We start from the raw sequence: 24814 nt of genomic DNA on the forward strand, positions 1-24814 counted from the left end.
AGTTTTTTCTCATAATGTTAATTCTTCCCCAAGTTTCCACTTCCCAAAAGAAAAAAAAAAAAATTCTGAGCTCATCCTGGAGAATGTAAAGGGAAAACTAACAAAGCCTCTTTTGTAATTACCTTTTCCAGATTAATTTCATAGCTTTGCAAAAAATGACTGAGTGTTTTCAGTCAGATCAGAACATTGACTCTGCCGAAATTCCATCCTTCTGAGCACCTTTTGTTGCAGATTCTGGTTTCACAGAGTCTCTCTTTTATACAGAAAGGAAATTGAAAGAAAATGAAAAGTTCATAAAGTTAGACTGAGAGAGAAGATAGGAACACTGCATAATCCTACAATATTAAATGGTTTTTATTATTGCACTCCTTGCTAGAGTTTAGCTGTATAGAAACTGCATTTTAAAGAAGAGAGAATTTAATTCTGCAGAACCAAACAGGGTATTGCAAAATGTTATATATTTGCATCTCATAAGAGATTGATCCAGTGGAATAAATGTTGAAACTGAAAGTCATTTAACTGCTTAGTCTTTTTCATTGCTCTCTACTGTTCCCTATTGTTTTTCATGTTCAATATTTGTGTTTGAATAAGGCGGTTTTTTTCCAATCCAGAATTTCTAGTGGTACATACCTGTTTCTGTTAGCACTTAAAATGTGTCCAAAATTTCATCTATTATTTTGTACTGCAGAGATGAACTACATGCACAAAAGTCCATCCTCCTTATAGCAGCCCTAGACTGTATAACATTTTTAATAAAATTCCTTTCACTTTTAATAAAGAAATAATCACATATTCAATCAAATTCCGTGTAAAGACAGCTGCTTGCTCATTGAATGGTCTCCAGGAGAAACCTAGGCACTCAAGGGCTGGACTGGTGTTGGATGGATTGCAGCAGCAGCTGTGGGGTGAAAAGAGAATGACCCATAGGTAATGCACTCTCTGTGAATAACCAAGGAAGCACAGAAAATGCTCTCCATGCTCCATCCTTCTCCCTGTTCAACTACATTGGTTTCTCTGGAAAATTACTTATCATACCAGATGTACATAGAAATGAACCTCCCAAATCAGGGGGCAGTAAGTATGCAAAATCTTCATTTTTCATCAAAAGAGTAATCTGAATATGCCCACTTTTGCAGAATGTTTTTTCTCCCCAAAACCATAGCAATGCCTAGCTCTTTACTACATTTTGAAACCAAGACAATGAAACCAAGCATGGACAGTCAACAGTGAATTTATAAAGCCACAGATGAGTATTTACAAAATGGCGTTTCATACAGTGCCATTCCCACCAGCCACGATGCACAACAGCAAAATCTTATGCTTACATTAAAACACGTAATACTGGTAAGAATAAAGTTTACATGTTCTCATTAATATTTTTAAAAAGTGTAGTGTTTACAGTACTGCTTGAAATTAAACTTTGTTTCTGTTGAAACGCTAATTAAAAGTTATGCTTACAGAAAACAGCAAGGGTGGTAGGCATTTGTGATAAATTTTAGGAAAGAATCACTGTCATAGTTTGAAAGTAAACCAAAATAATGTACATTCCTTTGGCCGAGAGAGGGGAATACCAAGAGAGAGGAAATAACATTATTTTATTCTTTAATGTTGCAACACTCAGCATATATCCCTGGTCAGTCCTGAAATATCTTCTGCACTAGCTGTAAGAAATCTATTCTTCCTGTGTCCTGATCTTCCTTTTATTCATGTGCCTGTATTAGGGATTCAGAGATACATGCACAAGAAAATCCTGAAGGCTGAATTTACATAGTTTCAGTAGCAATAAAAAAATATATAATGTCCCAATATCTTTGCCAATCTACCTTACCAACTTCCTTATAATCAATGTTTCATTTGGTGTGAAGTTACATAAGTGAATATAACATTGATTAAAATTACAAAGTAAGAATTTGCTTGCTACATCACCTGTAGCACTGTGCTGCCTTTGACATTTTGACCATTACTAGTGAAGTACTCAAAAAGTACATGAAAAAGTAAAAAAAAATACAGCAAATTATTTCCAGTCAGTACAGACCTGAACTATTTTTAAGTGATGATTGACTGATGGATGGCTGAAGGGAGGATGTGAAGGAGATCAAGGGGTGGTCAGGGTGCAGAAAGGGGTTCAGTGAGAGGAGAGAAATGTAGGAAGGCTGAGGAGATTCAGCAGCTGCAGGGATTGATTCAGAAGTAAATCAATTAAACAACTCCATTTTGTCTTTTTTCCCCCTTTTTTATTTAGGCCATCATATCAAAGATTGCATTTCAGTAAGCATTAAGGCACTCAGCACTGGAGATCTTGGTGTTCAGATGCTGATCATTCCATAGCTTATTCCAGTTCATAAAAGTGTGAGTAACAGGGATTTCCTCAGCAGATTTTCCCCCTGTGTATCCTCTGACAAAATCTGAATGTTTTCCAAAATGTCGGTACAAAACTTGATATCCTCAGCTTTCACAAGTTTCATAAAATCTGTGGCAAACTGCCTTTAGTCTGTCACGTTTAGAGTCTCACTCAGGCTTGCTGACAGTTACATGGAAGCTGGCAACTTTGGAGCAGTTTGCCTGGAGAAGAATCCCTGTAAAAATGAGTGAGAAATTAAATGAGGGCAAAAGTCCAGTCTAACTTCCAAAGGCTGTGCCAGTGATTTGAAGGCTGATACTAGTGTGCTACACACAGCTGCTCTTGCCCAGGCTGGTTTTGAGCATAGAGCAGTTCCCTGCAGAGAAGTGGGAGCTCAGGTGGCCTCCCAGCCCTTTGGGATGGCCTGTGGCAGTTCCCCAACATCCGCCATCACACCATGCTGTGGAGCAGGATGGTTCCCCAAGGGTCAAAGGAGGGGTTTCCCCCCAAGTTGTTACAATGGGTTGGTAGCACAGTGCTCCTTGCTGTTTGAGGGGGAAGGTGGTGTTATGGTGACAGTCTCCTGCCTCACCAGCTTGTCACCTCAGACCAGAGTGGAGACACCTCAGACAAGCTGGCCAAACTCCCCAGGAGCACACTGGTCCAATTAGCTGTAAATGGCAGGAAGATTCTCTGCCTCACACAGTTCCTGCCTGGTGCATGTGCCAGGGTGTGGGATATCCTAAGTGTGGGATATCCTAAGGTGGATCGGGGCAGGGCCTGGAGACCACTTTGAGCTGGAAGGAAAAGGCACAAGATGGTGGCAGGGTGGTGGAACAGTGGCAAGAAGGGGCGTGTTCTGGGCACCTGCAGTTTGTGACATCACCAGTGCAGCACTGGAGCGGCACTGGAGGGATGGGGCAGCAAACATTCCGTGCCATCCCAACAGGGGACAGTGGCATGAGGAGTCCACTGTGAACCCAAGCGAGGTGTTGGCAACGCCATTGCAGTGAAGGGACTGGAGCTGGCGATGCAGAGCCACCATGGATGAGAACAGATATCCTTTTCCTCTGCTACCTTCTTCTCCTCCTCTCCCCTCCCTGCCCTCTGACAGCTGCCATTGAGGCCCCCTCACAAATGTCTCTTTCCCCTCAGGCCTGGACCTGGCCTGGGCACACAAGGGCACACAAGGGCAGGAAGGTGGCAGGGAGGGCCTGGGGCATACAGGCCCATCAGCCAGGGCCAGTTGATAATGTTTGTGTGGGCACAGTACTGGGAGCACTCAATCCTTGGTGGTTCTTGTCACTCTTCACTATTCCCTGCAGCTGCTGAATCCCCTCGGCCTTCCTACATTTCCCTCTTCTCACTGAACCCCTTTCTGCACCCTGACCACCCCTAGATCTCCTTCACATCCTCTCTTCAGCCATTCTGGTCACTGCCCTCAGAGTCTTTTAGGACAGAGCAAAAATCTCTTCCAGCACACCTCAAGGCCTGCTACATTCTAAGAGGTCAGAAGACAAAGATGTTCTAGAGTATGAGAAAAGGAAAGCTCAAGCTTCTTAGGTTTAACGAAATTAAACTTCTTGCCCTCCTCCCCCTCTTAAAAGGCAATGTCATGGGCTGGAATCTTCCTTAACCTCTCACACGTGGTTTTGGAATCTCATTCAGCATGATTTCAAGAGTGGGAACATTGACTTAGACGGTTGCATGAGGCTGCTTGAAAAAATGCAAATACCTTTTGATGAAGAACATTTAAAACATGTTTTCAGGGTAAGGTGTATGTACATGAAGCAATTAATAGTTTAGAAGTTCAGTTACACTTCTGACATTTGCTGACTTTTTAAAATTAATTTTTGGCAATTATATTTCATGCTAGTGTGGTGTGCAAAATCAGAAAAGAATTTGCCTCCTAAAGGTGTTTGTTTCTGTGTAAAATAGATGAACTGGGGCTCGCATTAGGATCAGAATAATTTAGACTGGAAATACCTTTAAGATCACTGTGTCCAGCCATTAATACAACATTGCAAAGTCCAACGCTAAACCATTTCCCTAAGCACCACATCTACATGTCTTTTAAATACCTTCAAGGAATGGCGACTCAGGCGCTTCCCTAGACAGCCTGTTCCAATGCTTGATAACTCTTACAGTGAAGAAATTTTTCCTAATAGCCAATCTAAACCATTTCTGGCACAACTTTTCTTGCCCTATTGCTTGTTACTTCAGCAAAGAGACTGACATTCACATATCATTGTCTTTTCACTGCAACGAATTAGTGTAAGATGGAAAATATGTAGGTTTTGATTCTCAGTTAAAAAACTGCAATGTGGCTGCACTTGAGAAAAGTTAAAGCATTCTGGTTTCATCCTTATTCAGCTGCCTCTGTGATCAAGCTAAGGAGCACAGATGTGCTTGTCTGATGCTGGACAGAGCCATTAGAGGAGGACAACATGGTTTTGTCTGAGCTGTTCAGGCTTTAGATCCAGCACACACATTCATTCAATTCTCCACTATACCTCTCCTGTAATATTTAAGAGGTGTGCCTGAATGGATGAAAATTGCACTCTAACCCCCAGGGAAAGGATTTGACCTTGAGACATGGCAGTGTTTAAGAGAATTCTGTGAAGGTTACATGATACAGCTAGAAATTGTACTTAATAAGCTAATTTAGTGTAGGTAAGTGAACTACTGCAAAGTGGATCTTCTCTCAGTGAGCAAATGCTTCAAAACTGAGTGCCTTGGGATACTCTGGGTTTACATGTTCTTCAGGTCCCTTCTAATAATGACTCAAAAGATGTAAGGTTTTCCCTTTTACTTCATTTTTTTCCTCCAAAAATAGCTGTCTGGTTAAGGTGTTTTCCTAAGGGAATGAAACCAAGTGGATATATATATATATATATATATATATATATATGATTCTTTTGGGAACGTTGCAACAGGCTGGCTGATTCTGTCCTGATTTGGCAGAGGAGAATTAACTATGGCAAGTCAGAAACTTTTTGGTTGTTGGAGGGAAGTCAGGCACTAAGTTTTCCTCACTCTGTCTTGTTCCTCTCTCATTGTTCTCTGCCTTGCCAAGCCAAGGTAATACCAGCAGCATGAGCTCAAGAGCACTGGCTAAAGAGGCTTCCTGTGGTTTTTGAACTTGCACTGAATTGAGAGACTTGCCAACCTTGAGACTCTCTTGAGAACTTAAAAACACTTCTCATTGTTTCCTCTATTTTCCAACTACTTTGGTTCCTGACAGGAATTTGAGAGAGATGGTCAGCTGTGGGCTGAGAAGAGAGGAATTATTTGAGGGAAGTGACCTGCAAAGAACATGTCTGATTTATGTATGATATATGTACTTAACAACATATAATACTCAATAGCCCAATTTAGTTATTTGTAGCAGTAGTGTTAGGTGTTCTTTGCTATTTGAGAAAGATTTATATGTGTTCAGTAGTTTGGGGGATCAAATATTTATTCAGTGTAATAATATGTAAACATTCAAAGCATTCTGGAAGGGAATCTTCCTGACATCATTGTCAGTAACTACACATCAACAGTTAATCTAATAGTTATACATAGCAAAATACATTTTATAGAAAACATAATTTTAAAGAATCATCTGCATTTTTTCTTTTCTGTTCTCTTTGAGTTTGTTTTACTGTAATACTCCTTTGAGCAATATCAGAATTATGAACATTAAGGTTTTAAGGAATAATAAATTTTCTTACAATTTCTCTCAACTCTTTGTCTCTTCTTTTTCTGAACAGCAAAGGTTTGATGTGCATTAATAAAAAGAGGAATGATTAAAAACCACCAAAAAACATTATAATAATATCTTTTTGTAGTGACATGAGTTTTATCACTTTAATTTGAAGAGCTCTCCTGTGTAATATTATTGCCTGTATTTCATCAAGAGGCAACTGAAATAGAAACTTTAAATTTTTGCCCAACTTCTCTTTGTACCAGTAACTAAGTGAACATATTCCAAGTCCTGATAGACTGTTTATTTGCAAAATAAGTTGGTATTTTCTTTTCCTACTTAATGGCTATGAGCAAATTTTCAGTATTGTTTGAATATTAAAAATTGGAATTAAGGATATCGACTTTAGATGGAGAATTTTTCAGCAGTAATGAAATGTGTATAATTAACATTTGAACTGAAATATTTTCTTGCTAGTGATTTCTGTTAAAAATTATGATTATTATTCTCTTTCACAAACTCAACACAAATACTGAAGTACTGTTTTGTAAGATTTTTCACTAGAACTGCTACTGAAATTTAATTTTTTACTTTTTTTGGTTATCTAATATATTTTTACTGATATTGTTGTACTTATTCAGAAGTACAGTATGAACTGTACTGCATGGGAAGGACTTGGCAATGGATCATTAAACTTTTAGCTTTTCTGGTATGGCTTAAAAACTAATCTAATTTAGCAGTAATCAAAAGTCTTGATCAAAGAGTAGCCAGAACCCAAGTAAGCAATTTCCTGTTTATTGACACATTTGTGGATGCCAAACCAGCCACAGTAAGTGCCATGTTTTAGATGGTGAGACTTAGCCTCTTTAGCAGTCTCAGTTTAAGGAGCTAACTATTAGGAATTTTTGGTCACCTTGTAGTGATAATTATTGAGGCAGTGGATTGCCATTTATTTGTGATTTTTTGTGAGCAATTTTGTCAGCAAATTTCTCTTTATTTGGCAACTTTCAAGTATAATTCCAGCAAAAATGTTAGAAGCATTTGTATTTTGTATGCAGTTACTAATTTGAGTAGAAAATTTTAGAGGGAAAATAGAGTTTCTAAACCTGAGAAAAATGTTAAAGGCAGAAATGGTGAAAAAGTGTTAGTCTACTCAAATTCTTTTGCCCTTTTAACTTTTCTAGTGGCTTTTATACTGAAACACTGAAATTAATTACTGTGCTAACATTTTGTAAGCTCTATGAAAACAAGCTTACAATTCAAGAATTCGGAAAGTGTGAATAATTAAGTTAAACACTCTGGCTTGTTAAGAATAAAACATGATGTCATAGGTTATTATAAAATATCTTGTCTTCAAACTTTAATAGTGTTTCTTATTTGCATTGAAAGACGATCTTTTGATAATTTGGTCATCCTTATTTATTTTTTAAGATTACTGGTTGCTGTATTTTGCATGCAAATTTAACTGACAGTGTTTACAGTATGGTCTAAATAGCTGTTGGAGAGGTGTTATACTAAATATATTTTCCACTTGATAAGTTTTCTGCTGCAAATTTATTTTAATGCATCCCATTTTAGAGATTTTCTATAATGTGTTTTAATATTACAAATGTATTCAATCTAAATTTATTGTAATTATTTAGATGCTATTTATGTCATTTGGTCCACTTTATGTAAAATATTTATAGCACAAAAAGTGTAATCTAAAAGTCAAAGAGAGTAATCTGATAAGGCATTGTAGTCATTATTGCCTGACTATTGCTCTATGATTCTCACTCTTATGGTCAGCTATGAAAGAGGGTTTGGTGCATAACTTTGTATCATCACATGTTGTTTTACTGACTTTTTTTTGTTGTTGTTGCTTTTTTTCCAGAAAACTCTAGACAAACACACAGGACAGTTAATTAGCATGGACGACTTCAAAGCAGTTTATCGAGCGTTTGTACACAGACCTGAATTTGAAATACTATTCAAGGCTTACTCGTCAGATGGCAAAATTCTACTTGATACTCAGCTCATTAAGTTTCTTGTAAAAGAGCAATTTGAAACTGAAGTTGATGAAACAACTGCCTTAGAAATTATTATGAAGTATGAACCCATTGATGAAGGTATGCACAGTTTTTAAATATTTGATAGTTAGCTCTTATTTATTGTGTTTCTGTCAATGACTGTGTTTTAAAAAACCTCATATCTTTATTTCTTTAAAAGAAATGTCTATTTATTTTTTTTCCTTCTGTGTTTTAATTTAATTTCATGGTTCCCTCCTTTGCTCTCTTTTTTTTCTGTCATTTATTTATCTTTTTTTTCTTTTCCTTCTATATATTCTGCTCTTTAGCTCATTACAAACTATTTTTAATTAATTTCTGTTAAGATCCTTATCTGCCATTTTGCTTGTCTGCTCATTACACTGTCTTCTCTCCCTCGAATCACTGAGTGATAATGCAAGTCCTCAGACAAGAGCATGTATGTGCCCTTGACTTACTGGCAGACTGGTCACTCTTCCTGAATCATGAGAACTCTGAGGAGATGTTTATAAATGTGTAATGTATTTAGTCTTCACCTATTGAAAGGTGCCCCAAGTTGTGGTGTAACACTTCTGCTGAGTTTCACTGAATGCAACTTGAGGCAAAATTTGCAACTAAGCTATGAAAAGGACATAACCACATTTTGCTGCAAGCTCTTACTTTACTCGGTGGAATACGAATGTCAGATGTTTAATTCTTTACTTTCCTTGGTTCCCAGTCTTTGAAAATGGGTGGAATTGATAACTGGTTAAGAAAAACAAACCCAAGGAGAAAATATTTCTTTTGGAAGGATAACCCAGGATTATCTATGCTGATTCTGGGGTGGAACAAGAAAATGGAAAATGCCACTTTTTCAATGAGAGACAGAAGACATTTGGTGCCTCATTAAGAGGACCTTATTGTCCAGCTGCAAAACACATGACTCCTTATGAATTTACACTCTGAGGTTGCCTTTCAAATCTGACTGTATTTCATTGAATCTACTCTACTCTTTCTGAGGAACAATGTTTGCTAATTTTACAAGTTACCAGTTTAAAAGGTTCCTTTTACTTTGTGTTGTTTGTTTTGATGGGAAGGTTAAAACACAGTTAGACAATGAAAAATCTTCAGTCTATTAGAAAAGACATTTCTAATACTTTTTAGAATATAATTTCTAAAGTAAATACCACTGAAGTTTCTGTAGGTTTAATTTAATGACTGGTATAATTTCAGATGCTGAGCCAAATTCTTGTTTGTTTCTTCATCTGTGATAAAATTGCTTGTCTTGTAATTGGAAATAATCTTGATGAAAAAAAATCTGCATTGTTTATGTTCCTTTGAATGGAGTTAAACTCCCACTCAAACATATTTATTGAAAAGTTCCAGTTATGATTGACATGATAGATGATTCATATGGTATTGTGATAGAGCATTTTGTGTAACTGTCGTTCTGAATTTGCTACAGAATATAATTCATCAGGATGATCTGTTGGACTCATATGCCACCCTTGCCCTGTGTATCACAGAAAGGGAAAAGGGCAGGTTTTGACACTTGATTGACAGGTTTGCTCATAGTAATGACCATTCTCTGATAAATGTGATAGCACTGGTGTGTCAAGATTGTGATGAAAACAGTGACTAGGTTTTACATAGAACTTTGATAAATGTACCTATAGTATTTAGTGCACCCCTAACATTTATGCAGAGAGCTTCTCAAAGCTACTGAGCCAGATAACTCTGAATTAACTCCCTCTGAGTACTGTAGCTAGTTCAGGACAGCATGGAATACATTACCCTTCCATTTTGATTGTACAATTTATATGTCTAATTTCAAAATGCTGCACAGATTTTTTCATATGTCTGCTAAAAGCTTGCATTTTTGGCAGAAAGAACCATTTCTATGGAATTGATCACAAAATATGAATATGTAATTCACACCTGACAGTTGTGTCTTACTAACACCCAAATGGCACTTTTATTCTTCACAAATATTACATTATCTGCCCATTTTACTCTTAAATTTGAATAGAAGCCGTGACTCATTAAATGAATTTAAAGAAAACATGCCAACTGAATGCACTTTTTTTAAAGCTTGGACTATAGATCTTAAAAAAAAAAAAAACATTGCTCATTATTCAGTATTTACATGGATAGGATTAGAAGCACAGTGAGGATAAGATGCACAGTGAGGATAAGAATATTACTTCCATTGTAGTGCCATTTAAAGACTCTGCTCCTGCCTCTATTTTCCTGCTAGGCAATACAAAAAAAAAAGGGCAAAAATACAATCCCGTCTTAAAAAACCTGCTTACTTTGTAAATAACAGTATAAGCCTGGTGCATCTGTCAGATAAAGACTTTGAGTAATCCAGAATGTGTTTGTGAGTCAAAAAACCCTTTTCAGTTTATTCCTAGGCTATGGTCTTGAGGGTTTTTAGGGAGTTTTTTTGTGCATGTGTGTGAGAGACAGAGCAGGATGGAGAGCATAAATTTGTGGGAGAGAACATTTGGTGCCATTGGGCAATGTAAATCAAACTTAACAAAGTAAAGATCTCTGCCAAATTCCTACAGATTTCTTTACAAATCATGTGAAATAAGAAAGATGACTTAAAAATCTCAAATAAGAAAATGGCTGTCATTGGATTTGTGAGACACAATAATTCAGATGCATGAAAGGATGTGTAAATATCCAGTCTTAAGGCAAGAGAAGAAGATGATTATGAGATATAAGCACTTAGAAAACTGAAATGCGCTCAGACAGATACTTTATTCCAATATGCACCAGTTATAAGTGAGGGTAAGGTAGAAAAAGATTCCCTAGAATATAAACTCAGAGTAGAATAGGAATAACTGTACTCTTACTTAAGAAAATATTTCCCTCTTTACTCTTCTCTTAAAGGATGAATGTTTTAAGTCTGGTGTAAAGTGGTCAAATTTCATAGCATGAAATTCCACCTGATGATGTTTCTGTCTGACTTTTAACAATGATTGAAAGGTTCCTTCTTCCAATACAGCAGAGTAACTCATGAGTTCACCCCTAAAATTCCCAGCAGATGTATTTGTACCAATTTCACTATCTCTGGGGCCCAAGTAACATTTACATTTAGTTAGTGCTTTCACTCTCAGAAAACAACACACACATACCTTTAAAAACATGGCAAACACCTTTCTCCCCATTTCCTAGGCTAAAATTCAGTTCATGCTCTTCTCGTCCCCGCTCCCCAGTCCCTGTTTCAGTCCTCTCAGTCCAGACACCTCTCCTCCCACATTGTCAGGGCTGCAGGTTGTACTCAGTCCCATCAGTGAGGAAGCAGGTCTTTCAAGAGGCTCTGGCCAGTGCATAGTGGTTTTCTACTAGTTTTGTTAGCGTGGCTACTCTACGGGTCTTCAGGGCAGAAAACATCTTATGAAAGTTTTCATTTTTTCTTTCCATAAAGAAAGAAAAATACTTTCAAAGAAGTTCCTAGATAAATAAGAAAGCCGAATGTAATAAACTCTAATGTATAATGTAATCCAAGTCTTTCAAACACACAGATTTTATCCATAATTCCTCTCTGATATGTCAGTATTTGTATATATGGCAGAGCTGGAGTTTACCTTAAGAGGAGGAATAAGGAAAATAATTTTTTCTTAAATCAGATTTGAAAAAAAAGAAAAATATATGAAAGAATAATGTCAATAAAATGAATTCCAGATTATCCGAAAGAGGAGGGCAAGAGAAAAATCATCGAACTTTTTGAACAAAAAGAGGCAAGGAGAAGATAGAAATCTTTTCTTGCCTTCTCTTTCTACAACAAATGGATATGTGTGTGCACAGTAACTACTGCTAAAGGGTCCTAAATGAAGAAAAAGACTGACGCTCCTCCAGGGGAGAAATGTAAGGCCTTGATGAAAGTCTTTTCACTGTGGAATAGTTATGGAGATGAATTCCCATTTCTTCTAATGTAGAAGCAGAAAATGTCTGTAAATGGTCAGAAAATAGTATGACTGGGCTACTTCTCAGAAATGTAAGGGCCTGTAATAAGCTCTATAAAAATACAAAGATTTTTAGTCCGTTGATTGGAGACATGATCCGAATGTTTTACTGAAGTCCAAGATCTTATATATTGACTAACAAAGCAATGCTATATTTTCATTTTGGGGGATTATGGTCACCAGCATATTTGCCTAAACATTAATTTCTCTTGAGAATGCTGCAGCTAACTTTTGTCAATGAGAGCCAGGAAAGCATCATAAATAATTCAGAAAATAAGCAAGACTCAAAAAAGCCAGTATTTTTCACTAAGTTAATAAATAAATGCAGAAAAAGTAAGAATTGTTAGAAAATAAAAAATAGGCATACACACACACACACACACACGCGCGCGCACACACACACACACACACAGATTAATTACTGGCTCTACTTGTAATTACTCAGAGAAATATATAGACCATGAAAAATAAATTAATCAGAAATGAAATCCAGACAGAATTTATTATAGGCAAAGGATACAGGATGAATGTATTCTGAGTAATGTAAAAAAATTCAAAATCCAGAAAGATCCAGAAAGTAGAAACTTAATCGAATTGCTACAAGTATAGAACAATATAACATGTGCATGTGGATGTGGATAAATCTAAGTCAAGATACTAAATACAATAAAATTTTCTAGAGTCATCAAGGTAGCAATAAGTAATCCTGCAAATTTGTTAGTTAAAAGAAGACCAAAGAAATTCCTGATGCAATAAGTACAATCTTCTTGTCAATTAGACCAGAATAAGATCTCAGTCAAAAATATGAGTAAAACAGGGTGGGACCTTCTTAAATGACGTAATCAGGTCCGTGAGGACAGGTTGACAAATCCAGGTTCTTAAAATTTGACTGTAGCAAGCTTGACTAATACAAGTCAAAGGTTATTTTTAAAAATAGTGGGGAAATGAATGATGACTTTAAAGTCTGGAAAATATCAAATGTAATATCTGTTTTAGAAAGGGACATCCAAGGAGCTAGACACAGCCAGTTACCATTAAAAAAAAAAGGAGAAAATAATAAATATTTAAACCCCTCTAAGATGGTAAGGATGAGTAGCAGCTTGTCAGGACATTCGATGAAGGAATAGTATCCAGTTTACTTCTGTGAGAAAGTAACAGCACTGGTGGATAGAAAAAGTAAAAAGAAAATTATCAAAAATCTAAGAAAACAGAAAGATACCCTGAGCTGGATTTGCTCTTTGTGGAAAGCAGTGGAATGAGGAAAGTGCAGTTTTCATATGTAAAAAAAGCAGTTTTCATATGTAAAAGTGTGAAAAAACAGGAGAGGAATAATACCAAACAGAAAAAATATTTTGGACAGCAAGGAAGTTTCAGGGTAAGCTTCTGTTTCCAAGTTATGGAAAACTTTCTGACAATAAGGTTACTTACCTGTTGAAATGGTTTTACTGGTTTACCTGTTGACCCTTCACCAACTGAAGTTTGGAAGAGTAGCTTCAAAAAGACTTCTGGTAGGAATAACAGTTGTTAGGTGAATGTATGTTTGCTGTCTGGATGGCTTTCATTCTTCTCTTTTTCTTTATAATTTTAGAGCATTGCAAGTTTTCAGTTCAAAAACCTGCGTAATTGAGAAATAATTATTTTCTGTAAATTCTCAACAGGTGTAAAAATTTCAGTCTGTCACACACTGGAGATAAATAATTGCAATTCTAACTTGTAAATTCTGATTCTTATGGCTGTAGTGAGAATTAACAGGTCAGAGGAGGGGGTTTTGTGCAGGTACTTCAACCCCCCAATTTTTATTTTGTATACATACCTCTAAGTCATTGTTAGGGTAAAGTAATCTTGGATTACTAATGGTTTATTTATCATTAGCCTCCTGTGATGACAATAAGGTTATTTTAGAGTAAGAACTGGGCAAAATCCCTCACTAATTCAAATTATATTTTGAAGCAAAGCTGACTTTTGAGATCACATCATTTGCAAAATGACTGCATTCAAAACATGCTATTGGGAGCAGTCATTGGCAGTGTAATGGCTGTTTGTCATTAAATCTGTCAAAACCAAAACAAATAGGATGACTATCACTGGTTTGGAGGTAATTAGTTCATTTTGTTATAAATGCAGTAATGCAATAAGCTTGATTTACAATTCATCTGTGTGGGCAATCATTTCTTTAGTTAAGATGCTATTTTTATTTCAAATAGTTCTAACGATTATTTGATCAATATTTATTTGAAATTTTCCACCACTGAGGAAGACATTTGGTGCTAGGAATCATAGTTTTTGCAAGATTATATTGAGAAGCTCTGACTGATATTTTAGAGAAGAATCCTTGTACTTTTAAAAGATAAAAGAGGATTCTCATACTGCATTGACTGGCCTGTTAGTTTCCAAACTAAACATCAAATATTTTCCTTTAATTAGGACTACTGCAAACTCTTCTTACTGGTGTCCATAGAAGAATAAAAATGTCACAACACATTTATTTCCTCTGAAAAGTTTGACCCACAGCAATTCAGCTCCAGTGTCATGCATATTTTATGTTTGTGTTGTTTATACATTTGTTACAAATTTGAAAATTGCAGGAAAATGTTGGGCTGTATAACCTTTAGATGTTATGAATTGGCTATTAAAAATTTCAGAGAGTACATAGATATAATCACCAGTTTGGCTTCACATCAGAGTTTTTTTACTTTTGTTTTTGTCCAGTGAGGAAGAGAAGGAATATGTCATTTGAAGGATTTATAAGGTACATGAACTCAGAAGAATGTTCAGTATTCAAAAGCCTGCACAAGACCATCTACCAGGATATGAACCAGCCATTATGTGACTATTTTATTTCATCTTCTCACAACACCTACTTGATAGCTGATCAACTAATGGGACCCAGCCATTTATGGGGATACACCAGGTATTTAGATTTTTAAAAATATATATTTTAAGCATTCTTTGGCCTTTTTTAAAAATTAATATTAAGTTGCATACAATCCTACTTGGCAATAAGGGACAAAGCATCACAGATACAAGTTGAAAATGTGAGAGTGGTATTTTATTTTGTGTGTGCATTTTTCAATATATTTGCCAAACCATCTGTTCATAGTTTGGAAACAATCTATTTTTTCACTAACATCTCAAAAAATCAACCTTGTGGCAAATGAAATCTATAGTACGGTGCACAGTATACTATTAAAGCAGTTTTTAATCTCAACACGCTGTGCAAAAATAAATAACTCCCTGAAAGAAATGTAAAATTCCTGGGCAAGCTCTAGTCTGATCAATATACATGATGTGTGTTGGAGTATGTCTGTGTCAAGGATACCTGTGATCAGTGCACGTTGCAATGTGGGCAGTTTAGAAACAGCAGCAACAACAACAGCAACAAAATGTGGGCACTCAAATAGCCAGCAGGGAGAGGAACCTCTGCAGTGTGTGATTCCAAGAGGATGATGACCAGGATGCCTTATTGCCAAGACAGGGAAGAAGGAAATACATCATGTAATAAAGGCAGCACAGAGAGGGCAGGAAGTATCAAGAATTAGGAAGAGATGTCCAGAATTCCTGTTATTTGTACTACTAGTGAAAAGAAAGCTGTTGGAACCATCATCTATCTGAACTCTTTGTTTTGGTTGCTCTCTTAATGTTTTATAGTGACTTGCAACCATCAGAAACAGTACTGAATTTCTAACAGTATTTAAAATTCCGTGATGTTAATGCTGCATGGTTGAAAGTAATTGCAAAGAGGGTATAACCCCCTCTCTCTTTCCTCTTTATCTACTATTTGTGTGAGGAAAATACTAAAATCATCTAGAGGCATATTTCACATATTGTTAATGTGTGAAAGGCAGCATGTAAAAGACAGATTGGTAATTAAGTAAAATAGTTTACAAGAAATGGTTCAATTAGTGGCAAGTCAAATATTAGAAAACTAAGAATTTAAGGGCTGCCATTTGTCGCTGTTGAACCGCTAACAGGTCTTCAGTGTGGCAAATACAACTTTTAGTAATTAATTTCAACTTATATAGACTTTCAAAGGTCACTCAGATTGGTCAGTTCAAAACCCCCCCCCAGGCCAATAGGCCAGGCTTGAATCATTCATATCTTGAGACACGGTTTCAACTGTATCCACACTGTTTCACTGTATCCAAGCTTTATCTTTGTTTATAAAACACAGGAAGAAGAGAAAAATTTCTCACGGGAAAGTTCTGTGCTTGCCGCAGCCATTAACAAATTAAAAATTAAAGCAGTAAAGTTAGGGCACTAGAGAAATTTTAGCACTCCCTCTTAGAAATAAGGTCTGGGGAGAACAATTGATTTATGTAAAGACCAAGTGCAACCTGATTCTCTAAACGCAATAGATTTTTAAATACAGTGATTCTCAAACTTACAGGCAAGTTTGGAATAGTAATAGAAAAGACCATTTAAAACATTTATTATTTTATTTTAAGTTACAATTTGCCTTTATTCCAAAATTCCTTAACTGAAATCTTTGACCCTCCTTTTTAGTTTTTTAAGGAAGGTAATTCAGGTAATCTCATATTCTTTAATGTTCTAATAAAATTTGTTACCTAGCTTACCTAAAATAAACAACCGAAAGTATGTCTGTCTGATATATGTATAAATCTGTAGAATTTCTTTTTATTTATGATGAAAATCAGGTGTTTTTTCTGTAATTAATCAATGTGCTTGTAATCAGTACAGCAGTTTGTATAAAAAAGTGTGGTATTTTTCTTTTGATGGTAAAATTGTTTCCCTTGTTCTTCTGAAGTGCTCTTTTAAAAGGATGTCGTTGCCTGGAAATTGACTGCTGGGATGGCAACAACAATGAACCTGTCGTGTATCATGGTCACACTTTTACAAGCAAAATTCCATTTCGTTCTGTAATTCATGTGATTGACAAGTATGCATTCATGGTATGTATAGATATCTGTATGTATACACAAGCTGGTTAGAATGTGATGGTCGCTTTAACAAAGCCAGGGACATGGCTATTGTCAGAGATTCTTGAGGGTAAAAAAAAGTGAAATAGAGACAGTTATTGTGGCAATAGGCATTGTTGAAATTAACTACAGAACAATTGTGCTATTTGATCTTAATGTATTTTAGGGGGTTTTTTTTAAGGAACCGTAAATATATTTTGCTGATAAGGGTTATAAACCAGACTTGGTGCAAAGAATTCATCTGATCTTACTCAGCTTGTTATGTGTAATTCTGACCTGAGATCATTTAAACAGGGACTGAATATAAAGCGAAGACCTAGTTCAGAGTTGGTCTGATGCTTTTCTCCTTCTTTATATCTTTTAAATGTTTTTGCTTCACCTATTCTTTTGTACTATCAGTCTGTTTTATATCCCACACGTGGATTTATGAAATAGACAAAAATATTAAATTATAGATGAATTTGTTTCCCGTTTCCTCCCTTTTTATTTTGAATGACGAACCTGATAAATGTCAGCAGCTACTGATGTCTTTTTGTCAGGTGACTCATCAGGAAAATGTCCCTTCTGCCTATCTCTGGAAAAGCACTGAAAGCTGAAGAGTTTTTGGTACTATCTCAGGCTTTTGTATGGGTTTCTGGCAAAACTCCTGCTCAAATAAACTCCTGAATCACTATTAAGAGAACTCTCAGATTCAGGCCAGCATTATATGTGTGAATGCATCCATGTATGATCATAAATTTATGTGGATTTTTATATATATGTGTTTATAGCCTTCTCAATGTTAATCAAAGCTGTGTTTTTTCTGTTCTGTTTTCTATATAAAATTTAATTAGTCTCTGATTTTAAAAGTGAAATTAGAAACATGATTTTACTTCACTCTTCTTCAAAACCCATTGGCTATAACTCTCCTGTTCTTGCTAATACACAACGTATTGTACTTAACGCCAATGCAAACTTCATTTCACAGGCCCAAGTCGTAATGAGATGAGAAAATCAGCAATAGGTAATGGTTAGTACCAGCTGTCTATCCAGGCTGAGCTATGCTATTAACAGTCTTCTATTTACATTTGCCATTGCAAATGCTCAGGGGACAAGTGTAAAGATAGGAAAACCAGAAAATTGTTCTTTCCTTACTAACTGGCAAATTAGGTCCTGCCTGAGCAAAGATTTCATTCAGACCGTTTTCAGTAGCCACCAGTATTACTAACAACTTATGAGATTTACTTATGCATCTAAATGGATATGTTTAATTTTAACTACTCTAATTTTGACTCAATTTCCCTTTTTAAACTGTCTTGCTTGAGTGCTCTGATGAGCAAAGTGTAAAGAGTCCCATGAAAACTTTGTGATATGAAAAAATATGCATAGCTTGTTCATGTAAAGGCAATGATTTCTGAACAAGCTTTGGGGAGACTATCAACCTAAAATGTAGCCAACTAAAATCTGTCATAAGCTAAATGAAAGGACATTTAATCCTGCTTTTCTTCATCAATTTTAAGTTTAGAACCTGATTTTACCTTTTAAAACCAAACCAAACCAAACCAAAACTTTTTAGATCTGTTCATATTTCTAGCATTGTTTTATCTTAACTTTCTGAAGTTACATTTTTTTCTTCTTCAATTGGGCTTCCTGTTTTCCACAAATATTGTAAGCCTTTTATTGTGTTACTAACCTGAAACAAGTGATCTGTATTCTGAATGTTTTGAAAATAAAGGTAAATACAGATTGCCAAGGGGACGTTTATAGGATATTTCGGAAAAGCAATTATTTATATTTTTACTCATTAATAATAAAATCTTAAAATTATATTTTCAGTCATCTGCCTATCCAGTTGTACTGTCTTTGGAGAACCACTGCAGCCCTAAACAACAGGAAGTAATGGCAGACTGTTTGAAAAGTATTCTAGGTGAGAAACTTCTTTGTACGCCCATTGGTGGTGAAATAGAGATGACTCAACTGCCTTCTCCTGAGGTAATAAATTTCCATTTTTCTCTATGAGAGATGGCAAAAAATGTGGGTTTTTAAAAAAATTTTTTGTTAATCCTCTGAAACAGAATTTATGCAACACATCTGGTGTCTGAAATGGACTTCAGGTAGTAACAAAAAATATTAAACCGTACAAAAAGGCCACATGGAAAGATGCCATGTGTTGGTGTATTTGTTATCTGCTAATTTAATTTTTGTTGCCTAAATGGAAGGAATTTCCTGAAATTTAAACATGTTATTGAAATGGAAACTGGAATCTACATTTTTTGTCTGTAACAGCGATGATGAAGCTTTTTCTTTGTGTTCTACTATTGCAAAGCCATTCTCTTACTCAGTGTGTTTCTCCCTAAGACAGTGTTTCTCAGCTGGTGGCATGAGACCCCAGGGATATGAAGTCAGAAAAGGCAATTAGATGGGTGTTGAAAATTTTATTGCAAACAGAAACAAATAAATTTCCATTATTCAAGTCTTTGCACATAATTTTCTTTCAAGGACAAAAGTGGTTTAAATCTCTTGTAGCACAAATACATGCATACATACAAAATACTTTTTTACATTTGTCACCGTGACCAGTGATAGCTATATTTTATACTTTTTTTTTTTACAATAGCTGAAAAAAATTGCAAATGAAAATGTGGGGAGGAAGCACTGTCATAAGGAAAAACAGTACACAAAATATTGCAATTTTTAAAGGATTTGTCAAGGAAAAATATTTTTCAAGTGATGTGTCCAGAAGATGTGCTAAAGTATTACCATACTGTTATACTTCCATAACAATGTTTTTGTAAATATATCAATTTCTCTGCCAATGCATTTGTTTTTTGACTGTAGCATTATATTTTTTTTACATCACAGTGCCCTATATAATTTTGAAACCTCGAAAACTGTTTAAAAAATCAGAAAAAAAATTAAACTACATTAAACATGAAGGCTTGTTTTAAAGCTTCTCAAAGCATGACTGGATTCAGTGAATTAGATATCCAAGGATCATATGTCCTCTATAGCAAGCACAAAATCAGTGATCATGGAGTCACTGAATCACATACTTAAAAATCTTACTTTCTGTGACACATGTCCCTTGCCATATGGCTACTGTGATATAGGGAATTCATACTTCATATTTCCATAGCTTAGAGTTTTCATGAGTCACCCCTGTGGAGATTTTGCCTGCAAATGCATTACTGGGTCTCTAAGTATGGAAATTCTGTCAGGTGAGATTCATTCTCCTGAGCCTTCAGCATATTAAAGTAATGTGAGATGTATTCCCATCTGAGCAAGATGTAAGGGTTACCTAAATAACAGCACTGTCCTCAGCTCTTTACAAAAGTCTGAATTAAATAAATTATTCGCTTAAGAATTAACAAAGATTAGGATCTTCTCCATTTCTCATAGATATTCAGATCCAGCATGTAAGAAAAATCAGTAGGATTTTACTTAGCAATGGAAATATGTAACTATGACTGAGTTTGACTTTTGGCTGGCATCTTTTTGAAGGACCACTTTTGGTCCATATTCAAAAGGAGTTTAGTGATATCACATCTTTAAAGCTTGGGACCTTGTGCATTTTCAAGGCCTGGGTCAATTCATTATTATTTGAGTGAGCTAAATTCTGGATTTAGTCTTCAGATTGCCTACTTAAGCTGTGCAAAAGAGAGAACCATAAATGATGAATTTAAAACACTCTTTGTGGGAAGGATTCTCAATTAGTTAAAAAAAAAACCAGAACAAAATAGAAAGTTGTCACCTATATAATTTACTGTTCCACTTTTTTCAAGATGGAGCACTAGCAAGAATAAGGGGAAAAGCCAGCTCAGTGTTTGTCAAGATCGGAATTAAATGGTGCTCTTGTGTGTACATGAAGTGGGATACCACATAGTTTCTCCAAACACTTTAGTGAAACATTTACTAATTACAGGTTCCTTTTGGAGTTTTGGAGGTTTCCATGGAAATTGTTTTCTCTTTTTTTATATGCTCAATCTTCTACTTCCTTAAATTGGTTTTGAGCTATACCTTTGTCAGCTGAGGTGATTGTGTGTGTCTGGAACCTTTCAATGATGCTTCCTACCATTGTAAGTCTAAGTGAAAATCACAGGGAGGACTAGAAAAGGAAAGTGGAGGATCACTGAACACTTCTTCTCTCTGCTTTTTCCCAACACTTCCTTACCCTGAAAAACACACCCCAGAAAATTTCAGGAAAAAAGGTCTTTTAATTTTTTACCCTCAGTCATATAGTCACATTTCCAGCTGACTATATTGATATTATTAATTCCCTGCAATTCCTGTTTTCTGTAGCATCTCAGCACACAATTTTTCCTCTACCTGTGGAGGAAAGGAAAGAGAATACTTTTGCTCTATTTCTATCTTTCACACACACTTTATCCCATGAGAAACTGAGGCTGCCCTTAAGCTTCACCAATTTCCTCTACCTCCTTCCAAAGCAGATGTCTTGCCACCCAAAGAACAGACGTGCTACAATTCTCTCCTCCCAGTCTTGGCCATCATGGGCCATTTTAACCTAAAGAGACTTCATGAACTTCCTCAACTATTCACTGGAATATCAGGTCCTTTGAGTCAGTTCCTGCATTAAATGAGATTTGACATCACTGACTGGCGCCAGACATCCCTGCTGGTTACACCAGCACTCCTGGTGATATGCTGATAGAAAATGATGTAATGAAGTGTCTTATGCAGCAATTTGTAGATGAACTTGTAAAATATCAGGATGCTAGAAGACATAAGGTTTTGTTTACCCTGCTGTGTCCTTCCGCTCTAAGAAGTTTGACAGCTATTGAAAGAAATGGATGTAAGCATCCAACGTACCACAGAAAAGAATGTAAACACTGATGCTTTGATGAAGGTCTGTTTCTCAGTTATTTTGAATTGTAGTGCATTGAACTGCCTTACACTGCTGACAGGAGATATATATCAGATAGTTAGGAATTTTTGTTATTTTCAGGTTTCCTGTCACAAAATTGGAATGAGATATTGAGGCATTATTAACTGAAAGTGAAGTGGCAACTACTGTGATTTTACAAGTTGTCTTTTATGTTTACCACACAGCTGCAAGATCAGTTACTGTATTGTGGGGGTTCAGAAGCACTGCTAGCAAGGCTTCCCCACGGTTGTTAAACCTATGATGTCCAAATTAAAGGACCTGTTTAATGATCTCCTTGAGAAAGATTAATAGAAGGTCTCCAGAACAGAAGGTCTCCCTTAGGCGCTAGGGACATTTTAAATCCTGATATTGTGGGGAAAATCAGCTAACTCCATAAGCCAGGATTCCTTTTTCACCCTTTTCATCACAATTATCTACTCAGTATACAAAGGAGCTTTCTCCATGCAGGGCCTGTTTCCCCTGAGAAATTCAATATCAAGCCCGCTTTAACATATCTAATTGTGTTGCTTCAGTGATGAGATTACTTCCTATTTTTTTAACCTACAAGTCATATATGCAAATGTCTTGGTCAAGTCTTTGCATCAGAAATACCTTTGCTTCTTAGCAAGTCAAAGTATTTCTAATCCACTGTTTTGGCTTTACACAGGTCTATGGCATCTATTCTTTACCAAATAGAAAGAAAGATATGAGAATGTGGCATGCCTTGGTGATGACCACAAATATAAGAAAATCAGTATTTTTTATCACAAAATTAGTGGGTTTTCTAGGCTGTAGTGAGAACTTACAGAAGATTCATCTGATTCCTACACTATTTTTAGGCATTACTTTCTTTTTGAGGGAACATGGTTTTCTCAGAAATGGATTAAACATGTGACAGTCATTTTCTGTTGTTACTAATTCCCTATATTGTAAAGCAACTTCAGAAGGCAATTAAAACCAAAACATTGCCATATTTTATATCATCAGCCAGATAGGTCTTGGGTTGATGGTTTATTTGGGGTATGAAATCAGATCCTTCTTTTGGCAAGGTGTCTTCTTGGAACGTTGAATTGTGGTGAGGAATCTGTGCATGAGGACTTTGAACACACTGTATTAATATCCTGGCTGACCTGTAATGATGTAAGATGATTGCAATCATCCTTTGGATTTCTTTTCAATCCACCGAGAGATTTAGTTGCCTGTGAAGAATGTCATCTTGAATAGCGCAGCTGTTTAGCCTTGTACCAGACGTATCTGAAGTCTACTACAGAGCACAATACAGAACTGGAATTTTCAGGGTAGCTGGGTAAATGTGTTGTACGAAAACTTGTTATTAGATACTTAAAATGCTGCTTCTGATATAATTAATATCTGCTTAAGTAGGGCTCAGACATTGCTGGTAGTATTGATTTAAAGTATCTCAATAACTGTGATTTATAAGGCTGCCACAAAGACATCAATTCACACTTTACTAAGTGTGAATCTTTTGAATTGTTAAAGAAAGCTGGAGTTGGCTTTTTTTTAACAGTTGTACTTAACAAATATTGTTACTGTCTCAAAACCTTCCCCTGTGTTAGACTTCACAGGAGGTGTTGCATCTTCACCCTATATTAGTATTTAAGACAGCAATATCATTCTTGAAACAGAATATAATGTAAAACTTAGAATAGATTTTAACCTTGTTATTTAGCAGGATTTTCAGGACTTGATATTCCTCTAACTAAGCCCCTACAGATGGTCATGAGAGGAGAAGGGAGAAAAAGAAGCTAAATCTAAACAGGAGAAGCTATTATTTTTTTATACTTATATCTCAAACCTAGAGTTCTCTACATTTCTAAGGACTGAAGTTATACATTAATTGCAGTAATCAACAGGTGGGTTTGCCTGATCCACAGTGCTTGTGATTTTTATCTTGGAAACTTGGCATTACTTCAGCTGATTTGTGTTGTACATCACATTAACCAGAATGTACAAGAAAAATAGGTTTTTTCATTTAATTATGTAAATATTTGTTCCAGTTGATTGCACTTGGAGGCTTTGGTTTATGCCAGCCTTGAAATCCCACTATGCTCTAGGGAAGATCTATTATGTTTAACGTATTTACATTTTTTAGGAAATGTATTTTTAACATATTTTGCCATTCATAATAAAACTAGAAAGGAGAACTTATAGTGAGTGCTCAGACTTTCAACTCATTAAAACACTTTTCAGCTGTCTTAGAAAACTTGGACATTTGGAGAAAAAGGTGTCACATGTTTAGCAGCGCTGATTACCGATTAAAGAATTCAAATTTCACAGTCACTGATTTTGTAACTATGCATTTGTTGTAAGACTTTTTTGAAGATATATTTGGAGTTCAGAAAAAAAATCCTTTGTGTGTTGTTTTTTCAGTCAGTGGTTCACTTTCAGTTATTTGGGGTAACTGTGATTGGAATTTGTTTCTGGCCAAAAAATAGCAAATTGCATATTGCTGGAGTATTCTCTGTAACTGTTTCTGAAAAGAGCTTCAATTTCAAAATGCTATCTTTGTAGAAAAAAAAGTCTTGAAAAATTTGTCCTACCTCGGGGTGTTTGCATTTTTGGTAACAACTCATAAACAGAATTTTAAAAACGGACTTAAAACATCATGACCCATTTTTAGATCATCTTACAAACACACTATGGCCTTTCTTTTTCTTAAAGAAGTTTGCATATAGAAGGCAGTAATGTAACCATAGAAAGGTTTTTCTTCCCTTTTATAGCAGGTCACTTTTTTTCATTTGTAGAATTAAATCTTCCTGTGAATAACGAAACACAACATGAAAAGTGGCTAGAACTGCTTTTAAATATTGGGAAATATGAACATGCAAAGGAAAATTCAGAATTCTTAAAAATATGAGTAGCATTAATCATATTAAAACTCTTCTAAAATATCACAGAGAAAAAAAAAGAAAGCATTAATAAGAAATTAAGGAAATATTAAAGGGCATCCTTATTCTGAGTCACCAGTGCAGAGAGACTAATAAAATCT

The 24814-nt window shown here is 35.7% G+C and overlaps 1 protein-coding gene across 1 annotated transcript in view; it reads left to right on the forward strand.

Moving 5' to 3' along the window:
- The first annotated feature begins 3239 nt into the window (after positions 1 to 3239).
- Positions 3240 to 24814, forward strand: part of PLCZ1 (phospholipase C zeta 1) — a 45600-nt gene continuing 24025 nt past the window's right edge. The window contains exons 1-6 of the mRNA XM_085049214.1: positions 3240 to 3398; positions 3988 to 4111; positions 7903 to 8137; positions 14716 to 14917; positions 16772 to 16916; positions 18759 to 18914. Coding sequence (XP_084905340.1) covers positions 3385 to 3398; positions 3988 to 4111; positions 7903 to 8137; positions 14716 to 14917; positions 16772 to 16916; positions 18759 to 18914 — 876 coding nt within the window. The 5' untranslated portion in view covers positions 3240 to 3384. The remainder of the gene's footprint in view (positions 3399 to 3987; positions 4112 to 7902; positions 8138 to 14715; positions 14918 to 16771; positions 16917 to 18758; positions 18915 to 24814) is intronic.

This window comes from Lichenostomus cassidix, chromosome 1Aa (assembly GCF_008360975.1).
Source record: "Lichenostomus cassidix isolate B80296 chromosome 1Aa, HeHo_3.0, whole genome shotgun sequence".
Lineage (NCBI taxonomy): Eukaryota > Metazoa > Chordata > Aves > Passeriformes > Meliphagidae > Lichenostomus > Lichenostomus cassidix.